Source organism: Cyrtonyx montezumae, unplaced genomic scaffold (assembly GCF_038088225.1).
Source record: "Cyrtonyx montezumae isolate F1298 unplaced genomic scaffold, pur_monq_1.0 scaffold_23, whole genome shotgun sequence".
Classification (NCBI taxonomy): domain Eukaryota; kingdom Metazoa; phylum Chordata; class Aves; order Galliformes; family Odontophoridae; genus Cyrtonyx; species Cyrtonyx montezumae.
In genome coordinates this window covers 432,033-459,602 of record NW_027071970.1, presented here as the reverse complement: position 1 = coordinate 459,602, position 27,570 = coordinate 432,033, and the positions used below count along the sequence as shown (strand labels likewise).

General features: G+C 52.6%; 1 protein-coding gene across 4 annotated transcripts in view; it reads left to right on the top strand.

The window, feature by feature from the left end:
* RBM19 (RNA binding motif protein 19) overlaps positions 1-27,296 on the top strand; it is a 229,721-nt gene extending 202,425 nt beyond the window's left edge. For 2 of the 4 annotated variants that reach the window (XM_065738746.1, XM_065738742.1), the window contains 3 exons: positions 2,936-3,056; positions 6,493-6,601; positions 9,931-10,063. In XM_065738746.1, coding sequence (XP_065594818.1) covers positions 2,936-3,056; positions 6,493-6,581 — 210 coding nt within the window. In that variant the 3' untranslated portion in view covers positions 6,582-6,601; positions 9,931-10,063. Of the gene's footprint in view, positions 1-2,935; positions 3,057-6,492; positions 6,602-9,930; positions 10,064-17,489; positions 18,631-27,000 lie in introns of those variants that run through there. The other 2 variants (XM_065738744.1, XM_065738743.1) reach the window with 2 other exon arrangements.
* Positions 27,297-27,570: the final 274 nt, after the last annotated feature.

The window sequence follows — 27,570 nt, the reverse complement described above, 5'->3', positions numbered from 1 at the left end:
TTAGCAAGGACCAACACTCCCCTGGTCCCATAACACAGGGACAGCCCTGGAGCTTGAGCCCTGCGAAAGATCATTCCAAGGGTTCCTCTTCATTTCCAGCAGAGCAGCTTTTCTTCTTTCTCTCTTTTCTTTTAGGGATTTAATTGTCTCACAAGTGGCACATCAAGTACACTCCATTGGCCATCTGGAAAAGGATGTGCAGTGTATTGATGAATAGGATCCTGAATATTGTAAACACAGCCATAATTGGCTGAGAGATTATTGCTAAGTGAAATGAGAAAGGAGGGGAGTGGGCCTGGAGACCTCTGAGCTGAATGGCTGCAGACGATCAATGACTTTTTTTTTCCTAAGAGTGGTAATTTGAAAATCGCTTATAAGCGTCTTATAAAACATGCTTTTATAACAGAACGGTTACGAGGGCTTTGTTGGGCATTTAAAACCTGTGACTTCCCCGTTTGTCTTTCTCTGAGCTGTGACAGAATGCCTGCAGAGGTTCTCCAAAGCTAGAACAGAGGTTTGGTCTCCTCCTACAGTCCTGGGGCTGAGCCCATGGGCTTTGCTCCTGGGGCTGTCCCTGGGGCTTTGGGTGGTCCTGGTGCACACCAGGTGAGTGCTTTCCATGCAGTGTTAAATCTGGATACAGAAGTGTTAACTGTGGGATGTGTTTCCTGAAGTTCCCTGCACAGAATTGTTGAGGGTTTGTTTTTATTTTTAAACTATTAACTGAAAGCCGAGTTTCCACTTTTCTTCCTCGTTGATATAAAAATACATCTGGTCTCCAAATAGAAATTGCCCTTTTGGGAAAGACAGCCAGCCCTTTAGAAATGTGCACACATGGAAGGAAAAATCCTGTGTGCAGCTGGCGGTGCCGCAAGCGTCCTCGGGTGAGAGTGTTTCTTGTGAGGAAGGGAAATGCATCAGTCTCCTGATAGTGGTGACCCTTTGTCCCTCTGATGCCTCCAGCCCGAGGCTATTCAGCTTGAGTATTCCACCGAGCAAGGGGGTGCAGGCAGAGCAGCCCTATCCTCAAATTAATGGAGCAAGCAGGGATGGCCACAGCACCCCAGCCCAGCTGTCCTGTGCAGTGCGGTGCTCAGCCCGGGATGGGCACAGCCCCCCACAAACATCCCATGCCCGCAGCCCATCTGCTCATCCTCCCTTTGCACTTCTCCTGTTGTTCAAATGTGTTTTTCTCCTCCCTGTTTTTTTGTGTGGTTTTTTTTGTTTGTTTTGTTTTGTTTTGTTTGCAGAATAGCAGCAGTGCTACATTTCCCCTTCTTGCTGGAAAGTGTCGGGCTGTGTGGATGCATGGGGAGAGCATTACTTTTGTTTCGCTCCTTTGTTTCGCTCCTTTGTCTCTTATATCACTGGTGTGTCCTCCCTTTTCCCTGAGAAAGTATGGATTCGCTCAAAGCAGCGAATTCGAGTTGTTTGTTTTTGGTGGTTTCCGAAGGAAATGATGTTGGGTGTTTTTCAGCTGGAGCACACAGCTCCTCGTCTGCAGCCCCGGCCCAGGGAGCCCTGTAGCTCTGGGTGCTGGGCAGGAGCTGTGCACCGTGTCCCGCCAGCAGGTTCCTCCATCACACAGCACCTTTCTGTCTGTGCTGTGGGTCCAGTGGATGCTGTACATACCTGTGCTCGGTCCTGCAGCCTTCTCTGCCTTGTGCTGCAGCTTGTGAGCAAACCAAAAGTCAAAATGAACAATTGAGAGTCGACAGTGAGTGCTGCCGTTGTTTGCCAGGCGATGGCAATGGCTCTTTGTGCCAAGGCAAACAGCCATCACAGCTCCCTACCGCTGCTCCCCCCCGAGTGTTTGTTTAAGCCAACACATTGCTCTGCTAATTGGATCCCATTCCGAGTGGAAATGGGCCTTTAAAACAACAGCAGCAGCAAATAAAGGCAGCTGTAGCTGCAGAAGGCTGCAGCCCCTTGTAGGGAAGCGCACCCCCCAGAAACGAGGCCCTGTGCAGGTCTGGGGGATGGTGGGGCAGAGAGATGGAAAGCCATGGTATGCCAGCAGGGTGCAGGGAATGGGAAATGTATTCCTCTCCTCTGGAGTGAATGGGAGTTGTGGGAGTGATGGAAAGTCAGAACCACTGAATTGTTAATGTTGGAAAAGACCTCTAAGATCCGCAAGTCCAACCCCAACCCATCCCCAGTGTGACCACTAACTGTGTCCCTCAGTGCCACATCTCCATGGGGCTTGAACTGCTGTTTCTGTCTGCTGTCCCCAGCGTGAGTTTACAGACTTTATGAATTTACTTAATCCTAATCCTGGCTAAGTGTTTTTTAAGGGCGTGCTGGATTCTTTGCTCTGCCCCATGCCTAGCCCCACAGCTGTGCTGGCCAGCTTGGAGATGGTTGCTGTATGGTTGTTATTAAGAGTGTGAAGGCAAAGGGAACACAGGGAGAAAGAAGGGGAAAGACAAGGGGAATGCCTTCCTGGCACAGGCTGAGACTCTTTGTCCTGCTGATGGACTCAGACCAGCCCCTGCTCACATTGGGTTGTGTTCTGCTGTGCCAGCATGGAATGGGTGTTTCCCAAGTGCACCGCAGGTAGTTGCATCTTCCTTTCCCTTCTCAAGGGCAGATGCTGCTGCAGAGCCAACAGGGACCAGGTGGTACCTGACCCCCTGCACTGCCCTGCCACTTGCCTGGCCCTAGGGCTGTCCTGGGGCTGCGCCCAGAACTGAGCAGCTGTGCAGGGCTCCTGCTGCAGCCTGCAGGGATAGTGAGTGGTGATTGCTCTTTGCAGATGTGTGGAAGATAAATGATCAGGCCAAAGGTGCTGATGGAGACAAATCCTGCCCTGTCAGAGCAAAGTGCTCTGAGCAGGGGGTTCTCTCCCTTTCAGATTCAGGGCGGAAGGAGGGACATCTTTGTTTTTCCTTACTTCTTACTTTCTCCTTTTGTTTTCTTTTACTTTAATCTTCAGAAAGCGTTCAATGCCCTGTGCCACAGCACGCACCTGTATGGCCGCAGGCTGGTCCTGGAATGGGCAGACGTAGAGGAGACGGTGGAGGCCCTGAGGCAGAGGACAGCTGACCACTTCCATGGTAATGCATCCTCCTTGCTGCTAGCACACCCAGCTGGCACCGACCTGTTGGCACATGGCCATGCCGTGGCACCAGCCCTTCACCACTCAGGAGAAGTGGACACACTACAGAGAAACCACTGTGCCCAGGGAACAGAGCATACAGCTCTGTGCAGGTGAAGCAGAGGGCTGCAGGCTGACTGCTTCATCTGACATGGCCAGGCATACGTACCAATTACCCACTGCACTGGCAGCACTGAGGCTCTGTGTGCCAGCTGCAGGCTCTAATGTGCTGGCACCCTGCAGTGCTGCGGAGATGGGAATGGCAGGGGATGAGCAGCCCTGGTGTCACTGTATGCCTCCCATAATGGACTGTGATGGGCAGAGATGGGCACTGGTAGGGTGATGGGGTCACAGAGAAGCTTGATTACAAAGAACAAATAATGTGACCATCGGGTGGGATCCAGAGTGCTGTTTGGATCAGGTGCCTGAGAATCACAGCTCGGCAGATAGCAAGCACTGCAGGCTGCTATTGACAACCATTGACGGCACAAACGCATGGCTTGGCAAATATTTATATAGGAAGGGCTCCCCTGGGCTGGAGGACTGAGCTGGAGATCAATGCTCTCCTCCCAAATCCCCTGCAGTATTCCTTACCTCTGCCACACACCTGCCTATCACCAGGAGTGGCACAGCACCCTGGGGACAGTGCCGAGTGCTGTGCCCAGTACTGAAGGCTGTGGATCAGGGTGCAGGGGTGGGTAGGAGCTGGATGTGGGGCGGGGGAGACATGGGCTGAGCTGCAGCATGGGCACTGAGAAGACCTGAAGGAGCCCGGTGACATCTGCCATGTATAACAGCCTATGCATACAGCTGCAGGCATGCATGGTGAGCGGGGAGGGGGGGCACTGCCTACGGATGGAATGTAGCTCCCAGCAGCAGTGTGGAGCCAGAAGGCACAGCTCACAGCAACAGCCCATGGCCAGGCTTCAGGCAGCACAGCTCATGGCAGCAGCCCCTGGCCAAGGTCTGAGTGACACAGCTCCATGGCAGAGCTCATGGCCAGGCTCTGTACAGCACAGCTCCATGGCATAGTTAAGACCTGCTTGCCCCCTAGCAGCACTGGGGCAGCATCAGTTTGGTCTCAGCACAAAAACACTTCCTGATGCCCAGAGCTGGGCTGCAGGAGATGGAGAATTCCCCATCCCAGCACTGCCTCCTCTCTGCTGCAGTCATGCACCTTACTTCTGGACACTGCTTATACAAATTTGACCCTTCAGGTCTTGTTTATTAGGTTGAAGAGGTCTGGTCCCCAAGTCTCATCTGTACAGGCGTTTAGTCATAGCAGTCAGGTCACATTTGAACTGTCATTTTCAAAGATCCAACAGACACAGTAGGATGGAGCAGATCCCCTTCCCTTGCTTCACAGCACCTGGTGCTCTGTGATTCCATCCAGAACTGTTTGTATGCATTCATGAGCATCCCCTTGTTCATGTACCAGCAATGTGCAAACCTACACATCCATCCATGCATCCATCCGTGCATCCTTCTATCCTTCCATCCATCTATCCACACATCCACCTCCTTTGGTTTGTATTCTTTTCCCTCCATGCTCACTGCAGGCAATGTGGCCACACCACATCCCACTCCCACCCTTCCCATTGCCATCGACCTGTGTTGGGAGCACCATGCCAGCGGGCCGCCGGCCTCCTGCCAGCACTAACGTGGGCGCCAGCTGCGCCGGGCGCTCCTCCTGCTCCTCACCATCGATCAGAGAATTAACTGACAGATGGGGAATGCTGCGGCGAGCACAGGAAGGGGAAGGGCTAGCTTCTGCTGGGGGACGAAGCAGCAGGAGCCACGGGGCTGGGATCTGGCCCTTGTTTGGGTGGGAGAGGGCAGAGAGAGGAGGGCATGAGCTGAGCCTCCACCCGCTGCCCCCCCCCAGCTGCTGCAGCCCTGGAGCTGCTGCTTCCCTATCCGTTTTGTCTCCCTTAGTATTGTCTTGCTTTCTCTTTTCTTCTTTCTCTTTCTTTTTCTTTCTTTTTTTTTTAATTCTTTTTTTCTGAGTGCACATCTGTAACTAATGCAAACACATGCCGTAGCCAGAGAGTAAACCCCGCAGGATTAGCGTGGCATCCGCAGCCCTGCCACGGTGTAATCCCGCCATAATCCCCACCGGCCCACCCCCAGCTTTGGCTATTGTTTAAAGGGAGCAAATGGGATCATTAGCAGCAAACCCTAACCAGCCTGGAGCAGCAGAACGAGCGTCCAACTGATCCACTTCCACCCTTCTCCTTTTTTATTATTTTATTTCTTTATTGCTCATTCACCTCCCTGATGGTGGCCACAGGCTGCCTGGTAGCACATGGCATAGTGTGGGTGTTTGCACACAGGGTGTAGGTGACTGCACAGGGCACTGCACAAGTTGCCCACTGCACAAGTTGCCCACTGCAGTGTGCCCCTGAAGGGCTGCAGGGCCCCTGTGCCCCACATGTGGGTGCAGTGGATGTGGGGAGCTGGGACCATGCTTGGTGCTGTCTCTCCCCTCAGCTCAGAGCAGCAGGCAGCAGGAGCTAGGTCAGGGCCTTCCTCTGGCCTTGGCCATCGTTTTTTGTGTCTGAGAGTGCCTGGATGGGCCAGAGCTGTGCATGGGGCTTGGGGTGACAGCTGCACCCCTTCCCACAGCTCCCGGGAGCAGGCGGGCCCTGGCACTCTGACAAGGAATTAATTGAAAAATAAAATCGTTAGGTGGGAACTCCAGAAATGCAAAACTGTTCCAAGCTAGGGGAGGCAGAGGAGGGGGATGTGAGCTTTTGTCAGGTTAATTTCTTCTGTATTGATGTTTTGTGACATTTACTTGTTGTTTATCTCCCGCAGCAGCTGTAATACTAAAAGAAAACGCACAGCTTGTTCCATTTATTTATTTTACACCTTTTCTTCAGTCCTATGGTATGTTTGTTTGTTTGAGAAACCCAGTGAGGCTTTTGATGTCTGAAGCAGGATTCAAACAGCTGTTCTCCATGTGCTTCGCAGCCACTGGCAGGGAGTGGGGGGGCGGCTTCTGTGGAGGGCACTCCTTGCCCAGCGGGGGAACGTGGCACTGTCGTGCACCCAGCACAGGGCAGGCTGCTCCAGCTCTGCAGGACTGCAGCATCTTCTGAGCTCTGCTAGGACTGGGGTCTGTACCCAATGAGCCAGCCCGGTGTCCAGGCAGCTCCTGCAACCGCTCCTCGATGTGGGATGGTTGAACTGCCTTTAAGGGCTGGCACAGCCATGCGTTGGCTGGAGATGGGCACATGGCTTCCAGCAGAGCCTTGGGGCGAAGGTGCTGTGGGTGCAGAGACAGCTCCTCTGCGGTGCCCATGGGTTGGTGGGGCAGGACTGGGCTGCACATGGTGCACACACACCCTATTGTGACCCTCGCCTTCATTTTTCTCTCATCTGTGCCTCTACAGATTCCCCAAAGAAGAAGAAGCAAGCAGAGGTGTTGGGTGAGGTCCTGGAGCAGCTGGAGGAGGAGTGCAACAAGGATGAAACCATCTAGGCTATTTCTAGCATGGTGTGGTGAGTACAGTTCAGCTGGCCCTGCAGGATGTGCTTCAGTCTGCAGCAAGACACAGTGCCGTGAGGAGGGACAGCTCCTTGGGGCATGTGGCAGGAACATGGGTGGCTCAGAGCCATGCTCGATATGTGCTTCCTTTCTCCCACCTCCTTACAGACCCCACAGGGACAGGAACAGCAGCAGGAACCCAGCAGGGTTATATGGCTGCAAAAACAATCCTAGCAGGGTTACATTGCTGCCCGCCTCACGCAGTGTGTTGCAGTGTGCACATGGCCTTGAGTTAGCATTTATTTCCCTGGAGCAGCTCAGCTGAAGGATGCATCAATCCAGCTGTGGTCAGCACCTCTGCAACATGCAGCAGGAGAGGGGACGGAGCAGTACTGCCTGGAGCCAGGCAGGCCCAGCTGTTTGGCAGCAGCCTGCCCCAGCTCCTAGCATGCAACTCAACCACTGCCCACAGACAGTGTCTGCAAACCTCTGCAGCTCTGCTCTGCTGCTGGAGCCAGTGCTCCCAGCTCTGCTGTTTCCTAGCTCCACTCACTGCACTTCTCTGCCCCCAGAAGCCAGCACTGCAGGCTCAAGGACTGACCACCAGAGTCACCCACGGGATGTGGGGTACTAATGCCTGACCCTTGCTGTAACCCCAGCATGGTGCCCAGGCATCAGCCCTGTCCCAGGTCAGGTATTTGTTCTCACTGTACAGGTGGATAAACTGTGCTGGAGCAGCACTATCAAAGTAGCTGTCAGCTGAAGTAGGGATAAGTTCCATGCAGAGTGATGGAATCTCTTTTTTTCTCTTGTTTATGCTTTCTTGCTCAGCACTGATGAGTGGCGATCCTGGCGGGGCTGGAAGGGACTCAGGGTGGCAACAGGGGAGTAGGGTGGGCAGCAAGAGCTCCATGTGTCTGGGAGCCTACCATCAGCTGAACCTGGGGGAAGGAGATGTCTATGGGGAAGAGGCAGTGAAAGATGGAGAGGAATGGTATGTGGCACTGCAAGGAAATGTCAAAACCATCTCAAGATCCATGATAAAAGTGCTGCAGGTTAGAATTGTATGTATAAATTGCTAGGAAAAACACAAGGGTCAGACAGGGATGCTCAGCAGGAGGGAGGCAGTGCAGCGCAGCCAGGGCTGAGCTGGGCCCTACCTGCATGCTGCCCCCAGCACATAGTTTAAGCAGAGCCTCGCAGGGCTACAAGTTTGGGTTGGATTTTCCTATGTTGTCTTTTTTTTCTTTCTTTTTTTTTGTTTTTTTTCCCTCCTCTCATTGTCCTCTGTGGCGGGGCAGGGTTCTTGCTGCGCATCTCTGAGGTCTGCAGCAGCGGCGAAAAGGATTAGCACAAGCAGAGCATGTAGGCTTTAGAGAACAGAGCAGAGTTTGGTTTCAACATCTAATTCAATTTGTTCTGCCGAGATTGAAATATGAAATGGTTGCCAGTCAAATGTTCAAAGGGGGAGGAGGGAGGAGAGGAGAGAGGGAGCCTTCCAAATTTAAATTTTAATGAAAATTAATTTAACCCTTTGATATGTTTTAAAACGTTAGTTCCCTGTCTGGAAATGGGCTCAAAAACATTTGTGAGGGTTTTTTTTCCATACCTTCAAACATAATGAAGATTTTCTTTTTCCCTTAATGATACTTATCTCGTTGAGCAGTTCGACACTGGTTAATTTTTCAGGCAATTTGGTATCAGGGAAATCTGTTTGATGTGCGTAGGGGGGGAGGCTGTGTATGTACACAGCTCTGTGCCCATACATTAATTATGGAAGTGCTGATCGCAGCTCTGGAGAACAGTTGGAGTTAATTCGCATTCTGCAGGCAAGGACCCGATCTCTTTGTTGCATACTGAGGATCCCACTCAGTGTACCCTAAAATGACAGTGTAATGAAAGCGTTCTGAGCTGTGGGGGGACAGCAGCAAACCCGGAGTGCTGTGCGGCAGCTCTAGGGCACTGGCTGCAGCTGTGCTGGGGTAGGAGCATCAGCTTCTCACCTCTGCATCCTCTGCATGTCCTGCTTACCCTGCCGATGCCTGGTGCAGCCAGCAGCCCCTGCCCGGCTCCGTGCCCCAGAGCACTGTGTGACACGGACGTGCTTGCCTCCTGGTTCCCGAAATGTATGCATCAGAGAGGGGGAGAAATTGCATGGCAGGGCTTGAGATTTCAGACTTATCCATTCATGAATAATAATCAGGCTCAGTAATTCACAGTAAATGGGTATCCAAATTGGCTAATAAGGGAGGCTTTCACCCCAAACTGGAGCTGGGAAGAGAGGCAGAGAGAATATCAACAAATGTTGGCTGAGGCGTATGTGCACGATGTGACCTGAATTAGATAAATGTGCAAAGCAGTGCGAGTGCAGCTCTGCCAGGGGGTCCGTGAGGCAGAGAGGGCAGCACCAGCATCCAGCACCCTGCCTGGGGCCTGCCCTTTCCCAGCACACATCCCACCAGCACATCATCAGAGCCTTGTAGGGCTGCGAGTTGGGTTTGCATGTCAGGTCCATGGGATGAGTTGGTGCCTGAGACTGCTTCTGCTCACTGCACACTGGGGCTGCCCTGAGGGCTGCAGGACCTGGCAGCAGAAGCTTTGCCTTCCTGCTGGAGTGAGGCATGGAACCTGAAGTTGTGCAAGGAGCAGCTCATGAGCATCCAGGTGTACACAGGATGCAAGAGAAAGAAAGAGGGAAAACCTGCACAGGGCTCTGTGGGCCTAAAGGTTCAGAAGATGAAGGAAGCCACCACAAAAGAAGAAGAGGAAAGCAGAGAAATTGATTCATGAAGATAAAGATACTCAGGGCAGTAGCTGTGTGGCTCCTGCCTGGAGCTGGGTGCTGGGGCACGGGAGTGGACATGTTTTTCCCAAATCCCACCCTTGGGCGCTGGCACTGCTGCCCCCAACCCTGCAGGTGGCTTCGTTAGGATGCAGCCCTCAGATCCCCCCTCTCCCTCTGATGGCTGAGTGTGATTGACACTTAAAAATTACCCAGCCAAAAGTGTCGAGTCTTTGACCCCTGAGTAACATCTCTGGCAAGCCTGAGATTTGCCAGCATTTTGTCATCTAATTACTACAAATCCCTTGAAAATTCTCTGGCTGGTGAATTTTTAATGCAGGACAATCTCAGTGTGATGCATCGCCCAGATGGGCACATACGAGCGCTCCTGCCGTCCCCCCTGCCTGCTCTCATCCCTTCCCTTTCTCTCCATCACCCCCTGCCTCAGCATCACAGGGCCCTCGGCTGCACCCCATCTCCTCCAGCCCCACCACCTCCTGCAAACTGCGCAGTGATGATGAGTGGCTGCTTCGTGGCACTGGCTTTATTCCCTCTTCCTAGGGCTGATGGATGGACAACCGATGGATTCTCAGTGGACACGCACCTGTTGTGTACCTGCAGCTGTCTGGCCATCCCCGGAGTGCAGGGCCGTGTTGCTGTCCCAGGACCTCCCTTCATCCACAGCATCAGGGCAGGAGTGTGCTCAGATCCTGGCACTGAGGTGGGAGTCCTCACCGGCCCTAAGAACTCTGGCAGATTTGCTCTTCATGTCTGAAGTAAATGATCATTTATGTGCGTTAATAGCCATGCATATATTTTTAATAAGAGTTTTCCAAAATATCAAGGTTTGCTTGGATGTATTTCTGAATTCTCGGGGTTATTCTGTCCTGATGAGTGGATAAGGGTGATAAGGGAGCGGGGCCCAGGCCGTGATGTGTTCAGCTCTGCCTGTGTCACTTCTGTCCCCTCTCACAGGCAGCTGCCTCCCGCCCCTGCCTGGCTTTCAAAGAGAAAGAGGCTTTGCTTTGCAGCCAGGCTACCACGTTACATATGTACGCAGCTGATAAAGTATTTTCACTTCGCCCCTTTCCCCTCTGGGAATTGCTGTCTTATGGAAAAACTGTTTTGTTTGACAAGGGCTGAACAGATTACACATGTTGGCTGCAAACACGGGGTCCTTTTTTTTTTTTTTTTCTTTTTGAGAACCATGTACCTTAAAAAAAACTATTCCTGCAGCACCTCGGTGCCTGGAGTGCTGTGTGTGCTGCCTGCCCCCAGAGCCAGGCACTGCCCTGCACCCGCAACCACATCTCTCTGGGTCTGTGTGTCTCACATGGTCCCATCAGAGCCCCAAGCCACTGAAGTGCCCTTGATGCCATTCAGTGCCTGTATCAGTCTGGCCAGGAGCTCTGGCTGCAGTTTAGGGTGGGATGTCCCACGACCCCTTATCTCCACTGGCAGCAGAGGGATGGTGCCCTCATGAGGAAAGCACAAATGTTTATTAGGAATTACTTAGGAACAATAATGTTAGACATCAGAATTACCCCACTTCATTGCAGCTGTGCAACCCATCAGGTCCCACACAGCTCCCCAGCCCAGGGTCCCCTGAGGGAAGCACAACCAGCTCTGCTCTGTGATCGCGCTTGCTTTTTTTTCCCCATTTCACAGTACTGCACGTGAGATCCCATTGAAGCAAGAGGTCAAGGCCCTAGGAATGCTTTGCTTCCCCCAAGTCATTTCTGGAGATAATTAACTGTGTGCTCCCCTGACTGGAACCTGCTGCAGCCATGTGGAGTGCAGGGAGTCCAGGGTGTGCAGCAAAGCGCATTTTTGGATCTGGGGACTGAAGCCCCACGGCTGTGTAGGCACTGGACCCCAATGTTTCCCCTGCTTTTTTGCCTCATTTTCCCTTCTAAAGTTGCTTGCAGAGGGCTCTCCATACACAAACACATGAGATCCTCATGGCTGCAGCCCATGCAGCCCATTCTTCTTCTCAGAGAAGAGTGTTTGTGGAAAATACTGAACCTGTTGCAGCAGTAGTGCCTAAAAAGGATGCAAGGGGAAGAGGTAAGTGATGACTGTGTGCTCCCCCTGGGGAGTGTTCTGCTGTAATTCAGATCTTAAAAATTCAGATGAGAGGAAATGGGATTGAACCAGCACAGCACCTTGAAGATTATTCAGGGCTCAGAAAGAAGCAGTGGCTGGGGAGGTCTGGGACCCCTACGAGCCCCTCCTGGTCACTGCCCAACATGCCCTTTTGCTCTTCTGGTTCTGCCCTGGCCACGATGAAGCCCACTGGGGTAGGTGTGATGGGGGTTGAGCAGCTCTTCTTCCCATCTATGCACCAAAAGGGAGAGGGAGGGAAAGAGAAAAAACCGGGAGGGTAAGGACATGTCAAATCAATCATATTTAAACAAAAGCCTCTCCAGCCCAAGGGTCCTTTTAAAAGCTCCTTATTTAATTAAAAGTCCCATTTTGCATATTTATGGCCCTTATTCAGTTAAATATTAACCGCCTGGGCCAGGGCTGGTTAATTCTTTGGGAAGAGGCAGCATTGGAGTTCATTAGGGGTTTGTTAGGTGGTCGGCACATCCAGCAGATGGAGAGTGGATGAGTGGAAGGGGGGACAAGCAAGCTGATGGATGGGTGGATGGATGGATGGATGGATGGATGGATGGATGGATGGATGGATGGATGGATGGACGAACCAACAGACAAATGGTGGACAGATAGGTGAATAAATGGATGGATGACTGAATGAAAGAATGAATCAATGAGTTGATGAAGGACAGCGTATGAGTACTCAAGAGCAGCACCATCACCAGCCATGCTCATCAGTACCATCCCTTGTCACGTTCCCAGCTGCCATTCTTAAGGTGGGATACAAGGAAATTAGGGAAAACACAATTTCTCTTGACCTGAACAGTACAGCAGAGGAGGTTTGGATGTGTGTGGATGGGGTGTAGTTGGAAGAGGTTGGGGTGCAGGTATCCCAGGGAGCAGAGTCTTCAACCAAAGTGAGAGAACAGCCACATGTCCCATACTGAGCCTGTCCCAGGGGGTTTGATGTGATAGAGGCCACCATCCTTCTTCCTGGAAATGTTCAAAGTGGTTTTGAAGGGTCAAAATGGAGAAATGAAGGGTCAGTGATTGGCCTTGGAGAGCTTCAGGCCAGGAGCTCAGTGCAGGTGCCAGCATAGGAAAGGGCTGAATGCAAGGAGCTGGCAGTGCCTGCAAGCAGCATGGCAGTACAGGGAACTTGAATCTTCTGTAGGATCCTCTTGAGGAGAGGTGACGTAGCTCCCAGGCTCAGCTAGGTGCACCAAGGAGCAGCAACATGTCCTGGCTGTGACAGCAGCACCAAGATCTATCCAGCTGTACAAAATGCCTGTAACATTTTTAGTGAGCATTCTCCCTACTTTTGGTGGCCGTTTTGGCTGTTTCATATGAGACTCATCTTGGTTGTGACCTTAATGAGAGCTGTTTACTGCTTTGCTGATGCCCTCATGACTTAATCTGCATCCCATGGCACTGTGGAGGGGGCTAGGGTCTCCTCCTTGATTCTCTAGTGTGTAGACAGTGATTAAATGCCTCATGTATGTCATTATAGAGGACAGTTGCAAAGTCAGAGAGATGATCTGGGCTCCATAGCCTGGCTGGAAGCTGCACAGGTGAGAGAACAAGGCACAGCCTGGTCAACCTGCAGTTTGCGGGAGGTGTCTGCAGTGGAGCAGAGCCTTGAGAAGGATGCTGAGAGCAGGGACCACTTGGGTGGTCACAGCAGCTCAGCACATCCTCTTGGTGCTCAGTGCAACCCCCTGTTGCTCTCTGCCTGTGTTTTAGGGAACGTGGCACATCCCCGCGCAGCTCTGGGTACCATCGTGCTGATGTAGCAATGCAGCAGGGTGGCTGTGGGAGAATCTCCCCTTTCAGTGGGGATGCAGTGATGGTGGGGTGGGCAGGGGGAGGAGGTGTTCTCTGGGGACAGCGGGCAAGGAGGAGGAAGGCTGGCGTGAGCCGATGGCGGTGGGAGAGGGAGAGCCACCAGGTTATCAGAGAAGTGTGAAGACAATAATGCAATCTGACATTTCTGAAATGAGACCCCCCGGTTGCCCTGGCAACAGCTCACGTGGGAGCAGTTCCCGGGAGACGGCTCCGAGATGTACCATAAATGATGTTTGATTAGAATTTAAATCATTTAGGCGGAGAGAAGATAGGCCTTTTGTCAGCGAGGGACCCGCGGGGGTCAGGTTGCCTCCCACCCCCCGCCACAAGGCTGGGCAAGCACGATGTGTGCGTGCTGCAGGGAGGAGGAGGAGGAGGAGAAAGATTCTTTCGTGCCCTGGAAACAGGACCAGCACAGGAGCTTGGCGGCTGTTGGCAGCAGTGCTGACCCTGATAGGTGATGGGTTAAGCCCAACATGAGTCCAAGGGGTCTGCTCCCAGCACCCCGGGCTGGCGGAGCAGTGCTGAAAGAAAAGCAGAAGCTCTGTGCAGAGTTTCCTCCTGCAACGTTTGTAAATGGCTCCTTCACACCATGGTTTAGGTTCTGGGAACTTTCTGAGCTTGCTTCTCAACTTCTGGAAAATGCCATCTGATCATGAAATTGGAGCTAAACTAATAAGTCTCAACAAATATTAATCTAATGAATTTAGCTTCTCTCTGTTTGTGGACTAGCAATGAGAGAATTGCAATATTCTCACATGTATTAATTGTTTGAATGTATGCAAAAAAATCTTTCTTGACTGCTTCAACCATATAGCTTTGGTCATGAATATTCCAGCTCCAAGTTTTCTTCCTTGGTTGGGATCGCTCTGTAAACTGAACAACAGTCACCCTTCAATGTGTGCTAAGAATTAACCAAGAGGAGTGCCGAGTCCTGAATGCAAACTGTTAGTTCTGGCCATGGCTTTGCATCTCTGGAAAACCTCTGTCCTCCCATGTTTGCACACAGACCAGAGCCCTTATAACTGCATGGGGATAGACAGGGACCAGGGAGAACCTGGCCAGCTGGAGTCTCCCTGCCCTGAAACCACATGCAGGTTCTGCAAAGTGATGTTTGGAAGGTGGACATTGTGCAAAGTGTGGGTTTGTTCCACTCATGGTGCCCACAGAGCACCTTTGAGGGGGCTGTGGATGCTGTGATGCAGGGGATGATCTGGTGGATGCTGTGGATGCCATGGATGTTGGGGTGCAGTGGATGTAGGGGATGTTGTTGTCAGCTCCAGGGACCCAGCTGCAGTTCTGATGGTGACATCCCATTAATTGGCACTCGCTGAAAGTGCAAACCCCATACAGGACCGGGCTTGCCATCAGCAGGAACCACCCAGGCAAGGTGTTCCCTGGCTCCCTGCATGCCAGGTCAGGATGACGGTGGCTGAGGCTACCATCAGCAGGGCTGCCTCTGTGCTGCACAGGGCCTCCCACACTTGGTGGGGCTGCACTGTGCTGGCCTGAGCATGCCAGAGGAAGGAGCTCGGGAATGTGTTGCTTTTTAAATTAGCGCTGCATTGATTTGGGTTGGGAAGCAGGAGCTGCTGTGGGGCCCCACTCCGCTGCACATCAGTGCTGAGATGTGCAGGATGCAGGCACACATCCCAATGATCTGTGATGGGTGAGGGAAGGATGCTCAGGCCTTGCAATGCTCAGTGTTCACCCATCCTCCCTTGGCAGCTACTTGCAGCTTGCCCTGCTGCTACATGAAGGGAATTTGAGTATTTTAATTACGCCATCTCCAAAGGGAAAATAATGGTGCTGTCATCTGAAGGAGCCAGCAGCTTCGTTTTTCACATAGAGCTCTTGTCTTTAGCAGAGGGAGCTTCTGCCTCTGGCACTGGGATGAAAACAGGTCCTGCAGTGGTGACTGCCAGTGGCTGTGGCAGTGTCACACAGCAGTGTCACACAGGGATGCTGCAGGTCCTATGTAGTGCTGTGGCAGTGGCTGTCCCCAGGCCTCATGCTTTCAGGCTGAGAAGCACCAAAGACCATGACGTGCAGCCACATGTTGCCAGCCCCACAGTGACATGGGGCAGGAGGGACCACCACCCCCTTCATTCTGCTCCTGGTGGTAGTGGAGGAGTGATGGATAGAGTGGGGAGCAGTGGGCAAATGCTGCGGGCTGGGCTCAGGGAGCTCTTCTGCTCTAGTGCATCTCCCTTTCCCCTCCAGCACCCATGTTTTTACATGGCTCTGTGCTTAACCCCAGCAGCAACACAAGCAATCCACCTTTGAGACCTTGCATCTTTGGTCTTTGCTTTCCCTTGTTACTGGCTGTCTGTTTCATTGCCTTGTGTTAACAGAGCAATTAGGTCTGGATCTCACTGGGCGGGGACAGCCGGGTATGACATCTGGGGACACAGCCAGGCTTGTACAGATCCCCATGCCTGTGCTGGTGGCATGTGGTTGGGACCAAGCACTGATGTCCTCAGAGGGATCTGGTAAAAAAACAACCCTGTCTGCACCATGGGGATGGACAGAGCCCAGAGGTGGACCCACGGGGTGGGTGCAGCAGCACAGCCTTCCTTCCCAGCACCCCGTGCCTCCTCCTGTCATTCCACGTTTGTTTTGTCCCTGTTCTGTGATGCACACACCACTTCAGTGGCTGTTGTCTGTTTATTTTCTCTAATGGCATCAGGCTACACGTGTCTGAATGCTTAAAACGAACACCATCAGTCTTTTGATTCACTCAGGAAGAGGGAATCTTTGCTCTGCTCAGGTTCCAAGGTAAGGTGCCAACTATCCCTCTGCCTCCCTCTGAGCCTGGCAACCCAACTTCTGCCAAATTCAAAGAAAACTGGAAGAACTGGGTGCAGAGCTTGTGGAACCCAGGAGACATCTCCAGCAGTGTGAAGGGTTGACAGAAACCCCAGCATGAGGTGCTATGGAGATACACAATACTGCCAACCCACAGCTTTGTGCCACCTGCTGCTGCTCCGTTTCCCCTGTTATTCCCAGTATTACTCCAAAATCGTGATGGCCTTCCCAGCCATGAGATCTGAATGCCAGAATGCAGTGAGCCCTGGAGCCCAGAGGGGGACGCAGCCAGCGGCTGAAGTGCTCCAGCCCTGCTCCAGCAGCGGGGGGCAGCAGCCAGTAGTGGGATGGCTGTGGTGTGCTGTGGGATGGCAGTGGGAAGCAGTGAGGGGCAGTGGGATGGCAGTGGGGGGCAGTGGAGGGCAGCAGGGGACAGTGGGATGGCAGTGGAGAGGCAATAGGGTGGCAGTGGGATGGCAGTGGGGGAGAGAGGGGCTGGGCAGCTCCACACCCAAGAGCCCACCCTGTGGCCCTGCATCTCTCCTCCGTCCCTCACATCTGCTTTCTCCTTCTGCTCCTGCTCCCCTCTCACTCCCACCATTCTGCCTCAGAGACACACATAACTCTCCCGTGAAATATATACAGTGTAAATATATAAAAAGCCAGCGTTTGCCTGCTGCTTATGTATTCATGAAATAGTAAATAAATTTTATGGGATAATGTGAAGGCTGCCAGGGAGCAGGAGGATGAAAACTAACCCCTAATGAGCCTCCGTGTCAGTTTGGCACACTCGGGATCGATCTGCCGCTTCCATTTAGCGCCCGCACGTAGGGGTGGAGGTGGTGCTTCCTCGGCACAGCCCTGAGCATCGCTGGGCATGGGGTAATGGCTGGGACGGGGCGATGGTTTGGGAGTTGGGAGGCTGCTTTTGTGGGATCACACAGGTTTGCATGGAAGAGATGGAGGCAGGATTGCACAGGAGGAATACAGGAAGGAATGCAGGATTGCATGGAAGGGGTGGAGATTTCCAGAGGAGGGAAGCAGGGAGGGATGTGGGCTTGTACAGGAAGAATGCAGGGAGGGATTCAGGCTTGCACAGGAGAGATGAGGATTTGTATGGAAGGAATGCAAGAAAACCTGAAGGTTTGTATGGGAAGGACAGATAGAGGGACACAGGGAGATGTGGGCTTGTGCAGGAGGGTTGCAGGCTTGCATGTGAAGGGCAGTGCGGAATTTCGGGTGGTTCAGCAGGAAGCTTTCATTTGCAGGCAGGACAGTGCTGGGGCTGGCAGGGCTGGCCAGAGAGCTATGGTGACAGCCATATATGATACAGCCATGTGACAGCCAAACACCATCTTTCATTGCAGGGCTCCCATCCTGCTGCAGGTACCAGAGATCCACTCCGGTACTGAGATGTCCCCTTGCCAAAAGGCAGCTCCTGCAGCTTGCTGCCATCCTTTCTCCTTCCCTGCAATAGACCCAGTGCTCCTGCACCAAGACACCAGGTTTTCCCCATCTGCTCTCAATCTTCCCAGGCAGAAGCTCAAATTCATCCTCACTTATCCCAAATAAAGCCAGGGCACATGCTATTCCCCTCCTCCCCTGCAGCTGGTGAAGCATTTACCTCTCCGTTTGGGTAATTTTCAGCAACATTTGCATCCACATGGCAAAGCCAGCAGGGTGCAGGTCCCACACGCTGGCAGACACATGCAACACTGGGACTGACGCTGGTGGGAATCCCATGCGGGCTGGGTGGGTGTTCTGTCCAGAAAAACATTAATTTGAGTCAAGTAAAATGCTGATCTCATCAGCATTTGGGAGAAACAGTGATGTTTGGGGAGGTGGTGGATGTCAGAACATTTTGCCTCCACCATCATCTGCTGTGAAATGAGAAGGTAACACACGTGGGATGCAGCAGCTGTGACAGAGGCAAAATAATGTGGTTCTTGCACTGGGTGCTTCCTGGAAAGGAGGGCCCCTGTGTCCCCTCGACCTGCGGTGCTGTGCCCAGGGCCGCAGCCCCCACTGCCTCCCTCCCCCCTCGTATCCTTTTTTATGGAGGGAATGAGATGGAGAAGTAAAAATTATTAACCCCAGGGTCAGCACTGGCTGCCTCATTCCTCTCTAGCTTCAAGCACTTTCTCCCTCATCTGTTTCACAGACAGCGATGTTCTGTTCGGTTCAACACATTTGCATATACTTATTGCTTTTTTTTTTTTCAGGCTTTATCTATTTATTTATTTTTAAAGAGACAGCACCATCCTTGGCTCCATTTTTTTTCCCTGCTGTGAGCTGTCCCCAGCAGCTGGCTCCGATCGGGTGTCCGCGCTCTCAGCAGTGCTGCTGGCTGAGCACAGACATGAAGCACGTGCTGTCTCCTCCTTCCCTCCATCTCACTGCTGCTTTTTGGCCTTTCCATGGGACACCGCAGTGCCATAGCCAAGCACTTGCACATTCAAATCCAACCAATGCTCCCATGCACAGCCGTCAGCAAACCCGTGCTGTCATTCAGGCATGCCAGCAGCATCCGCGTTGTCTTCAGGGACTCACCATGGCAAAGGCTTTCTCCTCCCATCTGCCCCGAGAAGCACTAAACAAAATAAAAAATAATAATAATAATAATAGTAATGAATGAAGCATATTGTATCCAAAGCTCAGCGTCTCCCAAAATCACTCACAGATATTCATAATGGTCCAGCAGCTATTAGAGGCACAAGAAGGAGGGAAGGGAAGGAAATGAATACCGGGCAAGAGGAGAAAATTCATAGCCCCAGTGATACACCATGATAAATAATTATGAGTTATTAATTTTAAATTACATCTTTAATGCGTTGCATGATTTTAATTCCCACCACTGTATTAATATAGGGGCTGTGAGTTTGATTAATTTGAAGCAGAACAGAAAGGTGTCAGTTCCTGGGTCTGCCAGCACCCACCAGATGCAGACATGGGCTGTGGGTGGGAAGCACCCAAAGGTGTGTGTGGGGGGTGTGGGGACAGCTGGTCCCTGGGTTGGGGAGCAGTCAGGGATGTGTGCAAGCAACGGGGTGTTCTGGGGCCCTGTTGTTTTTTGAGGGAGATGCTGTCATTTGCTGCCCTGTGGTGCTGGGCACCACTCCTGCATCCCACCAGGTGTGCTCATGAACCAAGGGCTGTGCCACAATGTGGAGGAAAAGCACACATTCTCATGTTCTCATCCTCTTCACCACTCTATCCAAAGCTCTTATTAACAGAGCCTGACCTCCCCTTGTTGCATAGCCTGAAAGCTGCTCGCCACACCCCACACTGGGCACTGTGGGGCCAGCGGCCAAGCAACCATGCCCCCCCGCAACAGGGCCAGGAAGCTGCTCTAAGTTTGCTTTCCGAGTAAACTTCCCTAAGTGTGACAATCGCTTTAGCTTCCCAGTGAGGATTTACCGGGCTTCTGTTATCTCTTTGAAAGTCGGGAGTTCTCCAAATGGGCATGAGAGAGCAGTCGGAGAGGTCAGAGCCGGTTAGGCTGCACAGCCGTTCAAAGCCCCCTTCCAAGCGGCATTAAAGATGGGATTAAGTCTAAGAGGGTTATGGAGGGAGGAGTAAAACAGCCTTGTCCTGCACAGAGCGCCGAGATAAGGCTCTGTTCTGGAGGTGTGAACTCCCGCGTATGTGAGCCCAGGCACTCAGGGGGCTGCAGCGGGATAATTCCAGAGGCGGCGGATCAAGCTGCAGCCGGAGCGGGCTCCTTGTGGGGCGGTGCCACTCCTCTGATGGGATTCTTAATCTGGGGAGCGGTAGCACAAGCAGCCCAGATTTTCCACTCGCTGGGGCCATACTGGGTCCCTGCCCCTGGGCTGAGGCTGCGTTTGGAGACTCACATCCTGCATCAGGTGCCAGAAGCAAAGCCAGCCTGGCCTATGTCCCCAACCTCACATGTCCCTGACATCAGTGGGTCCCCAACCTCACATGTCCCCAGCCTCTTTGTGTCATCAAGGCTCCTGTGTCTCCAACTCCTTCTGTCATCAACCTCTTGTGTTCCCGACCTCATGTGCCCCGAACTCCTTTTGTCACTAGTCTCTTGTGTCCCCAGACTCATGTGTTCCCAACCCCTTGTGTCCTCAGCCTACTGTGTCAGCTCTTGCCACCTCCTGCAGGCTCTGGAACACTGCTTGAGTCAGTAGTCACTGCACTGTCCTCCATCCCCAAGCATGTGTGCTCCAGATGATGCTGAAGACAAATATTAATATGCTTATCCACCTCAGTGTGCTTGAAGAAGCAATGCGACCGTGTCATGCAGTTGAGGAAACTGAGGCATGGAGACACCCCATCCTACCATCCTACCTGGGTGCCTCCAAAATACCATGCTGCAGTGTCACCTTCCTGGGCAAGAGCATATGATGTGCACCATCACTGCACCAGCATTGTGGGAAGAATGGGATGGGGATGGACGCTAATGCTACCCCTACCCAGTGCCCGAGGGCAGAGCTTGTGCTTTTCTTTTCTTGGCTGCATCCCCAGGCTGCTCTGCAAGGAGACAAGTTCCAGTGTGATGTCTGCATGTTCAGAGGCTGTTAAATTAAGCAGTTTGGGGAATTAGCTGCATGCCGCGAGCTGCAGCAAACATGCTCACAGTCAGAGACAACTGAATTTGCTCCTTGACAAAAAAAAAAAAAAAAAAAGAGGAAAAGAAAATCCCCTCCTGCTGCATGTGGCCTTTTATTTCCCCTCCCTTTCTTCCAGCCTTCCTTGCAGGGTTCCTGTGGATGCTCTCCACGTCCCCTCATCAGTGGTGGTAGTGCTGGGGCTCCAATTTCAGAGGCTGCTGCTGAGATCCAGGCAGCTGTGTTGCCATGCCATGCTTGTTCGGTGCCGACATCTTTCTCCTCGATTAAAAACCAACCCAAAGGGGCTGCTCTGAGGTTTGCTCTGCAGCCCATCCTGCTCCAGCTGTTCCCTAACCCCCACCACGGGACTGCAACAGGAGCTTTGTGTAGGGTCTGGGCAGAGGAGGGGGCTTCTCTCCTGTATACAACCCCCAACGGTTTTCAGGAGCATTTCAGTGCACAGGGCATCCCAGTGCTGCCCAGACGGTTTGCTTTCATTTCATTCTATTTGCAAAGGAAGCTGCTGGCACCGTCCTACATTTTTTTTCCACCTTTTCTGCAAAAAAAAAAATAAAACAGAAGCAAAACAAACACAACAGAATGCCCAACAGAGCACTTCCACCAGCACAGTGCTCCCAGCTCGGCCAGGCCTCTCACTGAGCACCCACGCAACAACATTCATGCAGCCCTGCAGCCTCGGGGAAGGACTTTCCAGGGGAAAAACCTGCATCTCCCATCTGGATCTCCCACCCCACTGCTGCACTGTATGCGTCCCTCCTGCTTTCCTCCACAGCAGGGGATGCCCAAGGATGTGGGGCAGCCCCATCCCACTGTCTTGGCTTCACGCTCTTGTCTTGCCAACCCCAGCAAACTCATGCCACTTTCAGCAGGAAGATGTAGAGCAATCACAGTGCTGTGCTGCAAATATTAATTATCCACTAACTGCTCTCCAGGCAGCCATTAGATCCCGGCTCTCCGACAGCTGTTCCCGGCTGCCTGCCCGAGGGACACTGCTGTGGGGAGCAGCCAGGGGACGGTGGGGACCAGGGATGGCCATGGGGAGGGGTACCCATGCTGCAGGGCTGGAGGATTTTGACAGGGCAATGTTATTGCCCTGCAAAATGGGTTTATTTTAGGGGCTGCTTTGTCCCAGTGGGGATGAAGGGTTCATGTCCCCCCTCTGCACAGCTCTGCATGGCTTTTGCTCCACCCCAGCGGTGGGAGAACAGGAAATGGGAGAAATCCACCTCTCCTTAATTGATTCCCCCTCCCTCAAAAATTGGGCATGCTGGTGGGAAGCTGCTCGCTGCAGACAAAGGCAGCACAGCCGGTGCCACAGGCAAGATGGGATTTGCAGGCAGGTGGGGGCTACCTGCAGACCCTCTGCTCTGCACCAATTCATGCTGCAGAGCTCAGCACCCTCACACTCTATGGGGTAAAGCAGGGGAAGAAGTGCATGGGGAGGACAGAGGAGTGGGGGAGCACACACATACCCCCTTATGTCCCGTGCCTGCACACCTCTTCTCTCTGTCATCCCACGGCAGCACGGGGCTGTGCTGAGCAGAGCCAGTTAACAAAACAAATGAGCGAGGTAGGCCTGAGTGCATATAAATCTCTCCCAGAGAACATTTAGATGTTCCATATTTGAGCTGGCCATCATTTAAATTACTGCTCTGCCTCCTCTCAGCCTAGGCCCTCATTACTGGGATTTTAATGTTCAGGGTTTAATTGCTGAGGCATAGTGGGAATCGGCCATCTCTACCCAATTGGGATCCCACAGTCTGGGCAAATCCTGGGCCTCTTCCTGGGAAACTCCTGACTATGGGGTCATGTGAGGGCTTTGAATATTTCCCCATAGCTGTCCGTGTTCCTTGGGCTGGAGAAAACCCTGGAGAAGCTGCTGCAAGGAGGCTGAGCTGCGGTGGTGGTTTACAACATCCCCTCTGCATCATTTACCTTCTTGTCCATTTTGTACTATAGGGGTACAGGAAGGGTTTGTGCAACACTGGTGCAAAAGCAGGAGTGGGAATTTTCTGGAGGAAGAGTGATGAGACCAAATGGGAATGGTTCTGCTTCTGGAAAATGAGCTAAAGAATGAGCCCATGGAGAGATTCCAGGGAGCTCTCAGGAGGTGTTACCATACCCCAGAAGTAAAGAAATAAGGTGGAAACGTACTTATGGAATAGTGCACACTTGCTACTTTGAGGGAGCCAGAGAGATCTTGAAATTCAGCCCAGCTTTTTCAAATGGGGAAAATCGCATCTCCATCCAGAGAAACCAGGGCATGGGGCAGCTGCAGGCCAGGGCAGAGCCATGCCCTGCATGGGGCCAGCTCCATAATTGGCAGCCCCTGCTCCACTGCCCCTTCTGCTGCCTGGTGTTTAATTGTACTGGCTAACAGTTCAGGGACAGAGCTGCTCGGAGGCCTTATCTCTGCTTTCACCATTTTTCTTTCTGGGAAATGAAGTTAAAAATCCCTTCACAGCAGCTCCAGCAGAAAAAAAATTAGTCCCATATCACTATTTAACATGCACTGCTAAAAACTAGATAAACACAGGCCGTCACTTGGAGATTAGCTCCTCACATGACTAAATGATTTATTTAGAAGATTCCTTTTTTTTTTTTTCTCTCTCTCTCTCCTTCTCCCTCTCTCTCTTTTCCTTGGCTAAGAACATATTAATCAGAAATTAGAGGCAGGCTGAGAGATGGAGAACAACCTGACAAAGAGCAAATGGAGAGGGAGAAGGGAAAAGGCTGGAGGAGAGGGGGGGAGTGGGGACAGGGCTGGGAAAGGGGAATAGGCAAAATGCATAAAAGGTGGGAAAATGGAGAGGGAAATATGGAGGGTAGGAATGGGGAAATGTGTGCTTTAGAAGGGGTACTCAAAGCAGAGGAAAAGGAGGGGGAAGCTGGGATGGAAGCAAGGCAGTGCCAAGAGAGGGCCATGAATAAGGCTGAGCTGCCCCTGGCAGTCTGGCCTGCTGCTGAGAGCACTGATGGGGTGCGCAGCTCCCGTGCCCCATCCCCTGCAGGTGTGGGCGATAAGAGCATCCTGGTGTTGCTCAGGCGTGAAGGCACCGGGGATTTGCAAAGGGGGATAAAAGTGAAGCGGCACTGGCTGATTATGGGGTTGTGTGCCAGGCTGGGGGAGCACCGTGTCCCTCCCCGTTATCCACAGCGATAAGCACCCCATGGCTGAGGCCAGCAGCGATAAGGAGATTAGGCAGTTAGCTCTCAGTAGTGCTGCTCCTGCGGGATCTCCTGTTTCCACGGTCTCACCAAAGGTTATCTCCTGCACTGCACTTGAACTTGCCTGCAGCCCTGCCCAGGGGCGCTCCCCAGCCTACAAAGCTGAGGATGCTCCCAACCCACAAGTCAAAGGATGTTCCTACCACAGAAATAGGTAGGATGCTTCCCATCACATGAATGGGAAATACTCTTCTTACCCCATAAAGCAAGGGTTGCTCCTCATCCACAGAGCACCCCACAGATGGGACCACAGAGCACTCCAGCCCCTGCACAGGCCAGCCCCAGCACCAAGTGATGTCCACCCTGAACCCCAACCCAGCCACCTTCCACCTGCCTACAAGCATCATGCTGCTTTTTGAGCAGTGAACACTCGGCAGTGTCACTAATGTGTCACAAAATGGGCAACTACCCCTCTCACTGGTTATTAATTTTTTATTTATTTTTATTTTTATTTCATTTTGTGTCAAGAGTTGGCTAGGTGGGAACTGGGAAGCAACCAGGACTCTCTTTGCACATTGGGTGTGGCATGTCACTGTGGCACTCTACAGGCTCTTCCCTCAATCACAGCCCCATGGGCTGAGCAGGAAGCAGGCAACAGCCTCGAGTAGCTGGGGGGGGGGGGGGGGGGGGGTTGCAAGGGGCTGCGGTGCCCTGGTGAAGTTGGACTGGCAGATCCACACATGCAAACTTGTCCACACAAATAAATGAGTGGAAATTCCTGCATGCAAACCCATGTGTACAAACCCTTGCATGTAAATCCTTGTTTGCAATCTATTATTTACAAATTCTGGTATGCAAATGCTTGCATTCAAACCCATATGTGCTTACATAAAAACTATTGTATCCAAACCATTGCACACAAACCCTGTGTGCAAACCCTTGGATGCAAACCATTGTGTACAAGCCACTGTGTGGAAATCCTTGCATGAAAACCACTGTGTGCAAATCTTTCCACACAAACCATCACATGAAAACCCATGTGTGCAAACCCTTGCATGCAAACCATGCTGTGCAAACCCTTCCATAGAAACCCATACGTGCAAACCCCCACATACCAACATTGTTTGCAAATCCTTTCACACTGATGAAAACTCTCATGTGCAAACCCTTGCGTGCAAACCATTGTGTGCAAATCCTTCAGTGCACACCTATGTGTTTACATCAACACTTCAGGCTCTCTGCCAGCCCCACCTTTACTCTCACACTGTACCATGTACTAAAACCCCAGGAAGGCCTTGTTTCTTTTGCCCCATGCCAGTGTAGAGGGGCAGGTTGGGATGTGCAGTACACCCATGTGCCCCCAGGGCATGATGGCAGGACACCATCTCTGCAGCAGGGCTACTCAGTGTGAGCCCTTGGGCGCCCAAAGCAGGGCGCTGCATCGTGAAACATGGCCCTTCCCAGCCCAGCACCTCAAAGCCACAGCGTCACTACTTATCTATACCCATGACACCAGGAGCCTGGAAATTATTTTTTCCATGTTTGCCAGCCTTTCTGTTTCCCCCATGTTGCCTTCCCTCCTGCACGGCACTCTCTCTGCAGGCTGACAGCTGCCTTCCTCCCCCCGCCCCCACCCCCCCATCCCTTCCCAACTTGCCCCCTTTTTCTCTGCATTTTTTCCCATACACTCCTTTCTCCTTCCTCTTTATTTTATCTCGATTTGCCACAAATCTGTTCCCCCACAAAGCAGCTGCCATCTTTGTTCTTTGCCATTATCAGCTGCGGCACACAGGCCCAGCCAGGCTGCCTGGCAGACAATTGCTGACTAATAGACTGTCTGAGAGCTATTGTGGAGTATGTCCGAGGCAGATCTATCACCGTGTCCTATCACCCGTGCTGCATTGACACCAGGGGAGAGCGGTAAGGAAGGGGGAATGGAGAAAGGGATGGGAAAAAGAAAAAAAAAAGAAAAAAGAAAAAAAATGCTCACTCGGCACAGCACATTGCTGCTCTCTGGACCAGGCAGGAGCAGATGTGGTCAGCATCTCTGGCGGGCTCCATCCTGCCTCCATCTGCTCCTGGAGGCTGCTCTGCGACAGGGGGCTGCTGCCGGCAAGCTGCAAGGGGTGAGGGGCTGCAAGGGGACAGGGGTTGCTGGGGGCTCTGGGGGGGGTGAGGCTCCTGGTGGTGCAGTGGGGTAGCAGGGTGCTGGTGTGCCTCGTGCCTGTGCTCTGCCGTTGGAGGAGCCTGGGAGCCCAAGAAATTGGGGATCCAGCACTGGCCCCTTCCTCCTGCTCAGAAGACAGCTGGGATGGTGCTTGGGCTCTAGCATAGGCGAAGCTTAGTGTATGAGGCCACAGCTGATTATACGAGTAGGAGAGCATGGCTCAGAGGTGGGACCCCCACTCACATAAAATTATCTCTCTGCTGTTAATGAGGTCTGAGCACCCAATGTAAAATTTGGTGGCACAGAATTATCACATCTCCTCATACTGCCAGAGAGTGCCCTGAGCAGCATCCAGGCTGCACCTCAGCCCTGCTGTGAGCACTGGGACTGTGTCCCCAGCCATCTCCCCAGCCAGGACAAGAGGGAGGTGGAATGGGTGGCTGGGGTTGAGTTTTTGAAGTTTGGGTCTTCGTACTCTTATCCCTTTGTTTGTTGACCTTGCACTGGGGAGGATGCCCAAAAGGCCACTGTCACTGCTTGGTGCTGGCCAGGGGTAACTCTGGGATCCCCAGAAGATGGGGACAGAGGGGACACAGCCGCAGGAGGGGCTGCTGGAGCGGGGCAATGCGCGGGTGCCGTGAGACCCTCAGGCCCTGCGGGGTCGTGGACAGTAGAGGGGGCTGCAGGTCAGCAGGAGAGGGGACATGTGCGGGCAAACTTTGGGAACAGGAATGAGCAGCCTGGGACTCGAGGTGGAGAGGAACAGGCCTGAGTCAGGTGGCAGCCGTGGTGCGCAGGGGATCTGGGGGGTGCTTACAATGCATCACCCCTCTAACCCCTCTAAGGGAAATGCCCCTCCCATCCCCCCCGTGCTGATGTGTGACCCCAAAATGGCACCTGTGGGTGGTGTGCAACCCATGGCTAAAGTACAAAGGAGCACAGGGCGGGAGGCAGCGGGCTCTGTTTTCCCCGGGCTGCTCTGCCTGATCTATGCGTGCACACACAAGGTGAGATGAGATGAATAGTTAATGTCCCCAGTGGATTTTGCTCCCGCTCGCTGCAAAGTTGTGAACAAAATGACCGGCCATGCATTGAACAGGCTTACATCGCTCTCCATATGGAAATGAAGATAATCCAGGGCCTCTCTTTGTGTTCTGCAGGAGAGCGGGTGGCAGTGGGGCTGGGGGGATGGGGCCAGATCCTGCCTGCCTGGGTTGGACACAGAGACCCCAATGCCTCAACCCCATCTGCATGCACATGAACCACAGCCTCATGCCTCATGGCTGCCTGGAGGCTCTGCACAGCTCTGAGATGCACTGGAGGCAGTGCCCCTCTCCCCCCTCCTCACCTCCACCCCCACCCACGAGATTCAGCTCTGCTTCTCCCAAATCCCAATAAAGGATGATTCTTCCCAAACTCTTGTTAATGAGACAGACTCTTTTATTTGATGCTGGCAAGAAAGCCCTCAAAGTGCTGCTAACAAAGTCTAATTTAAGGGGAGGAAAAAAGCTA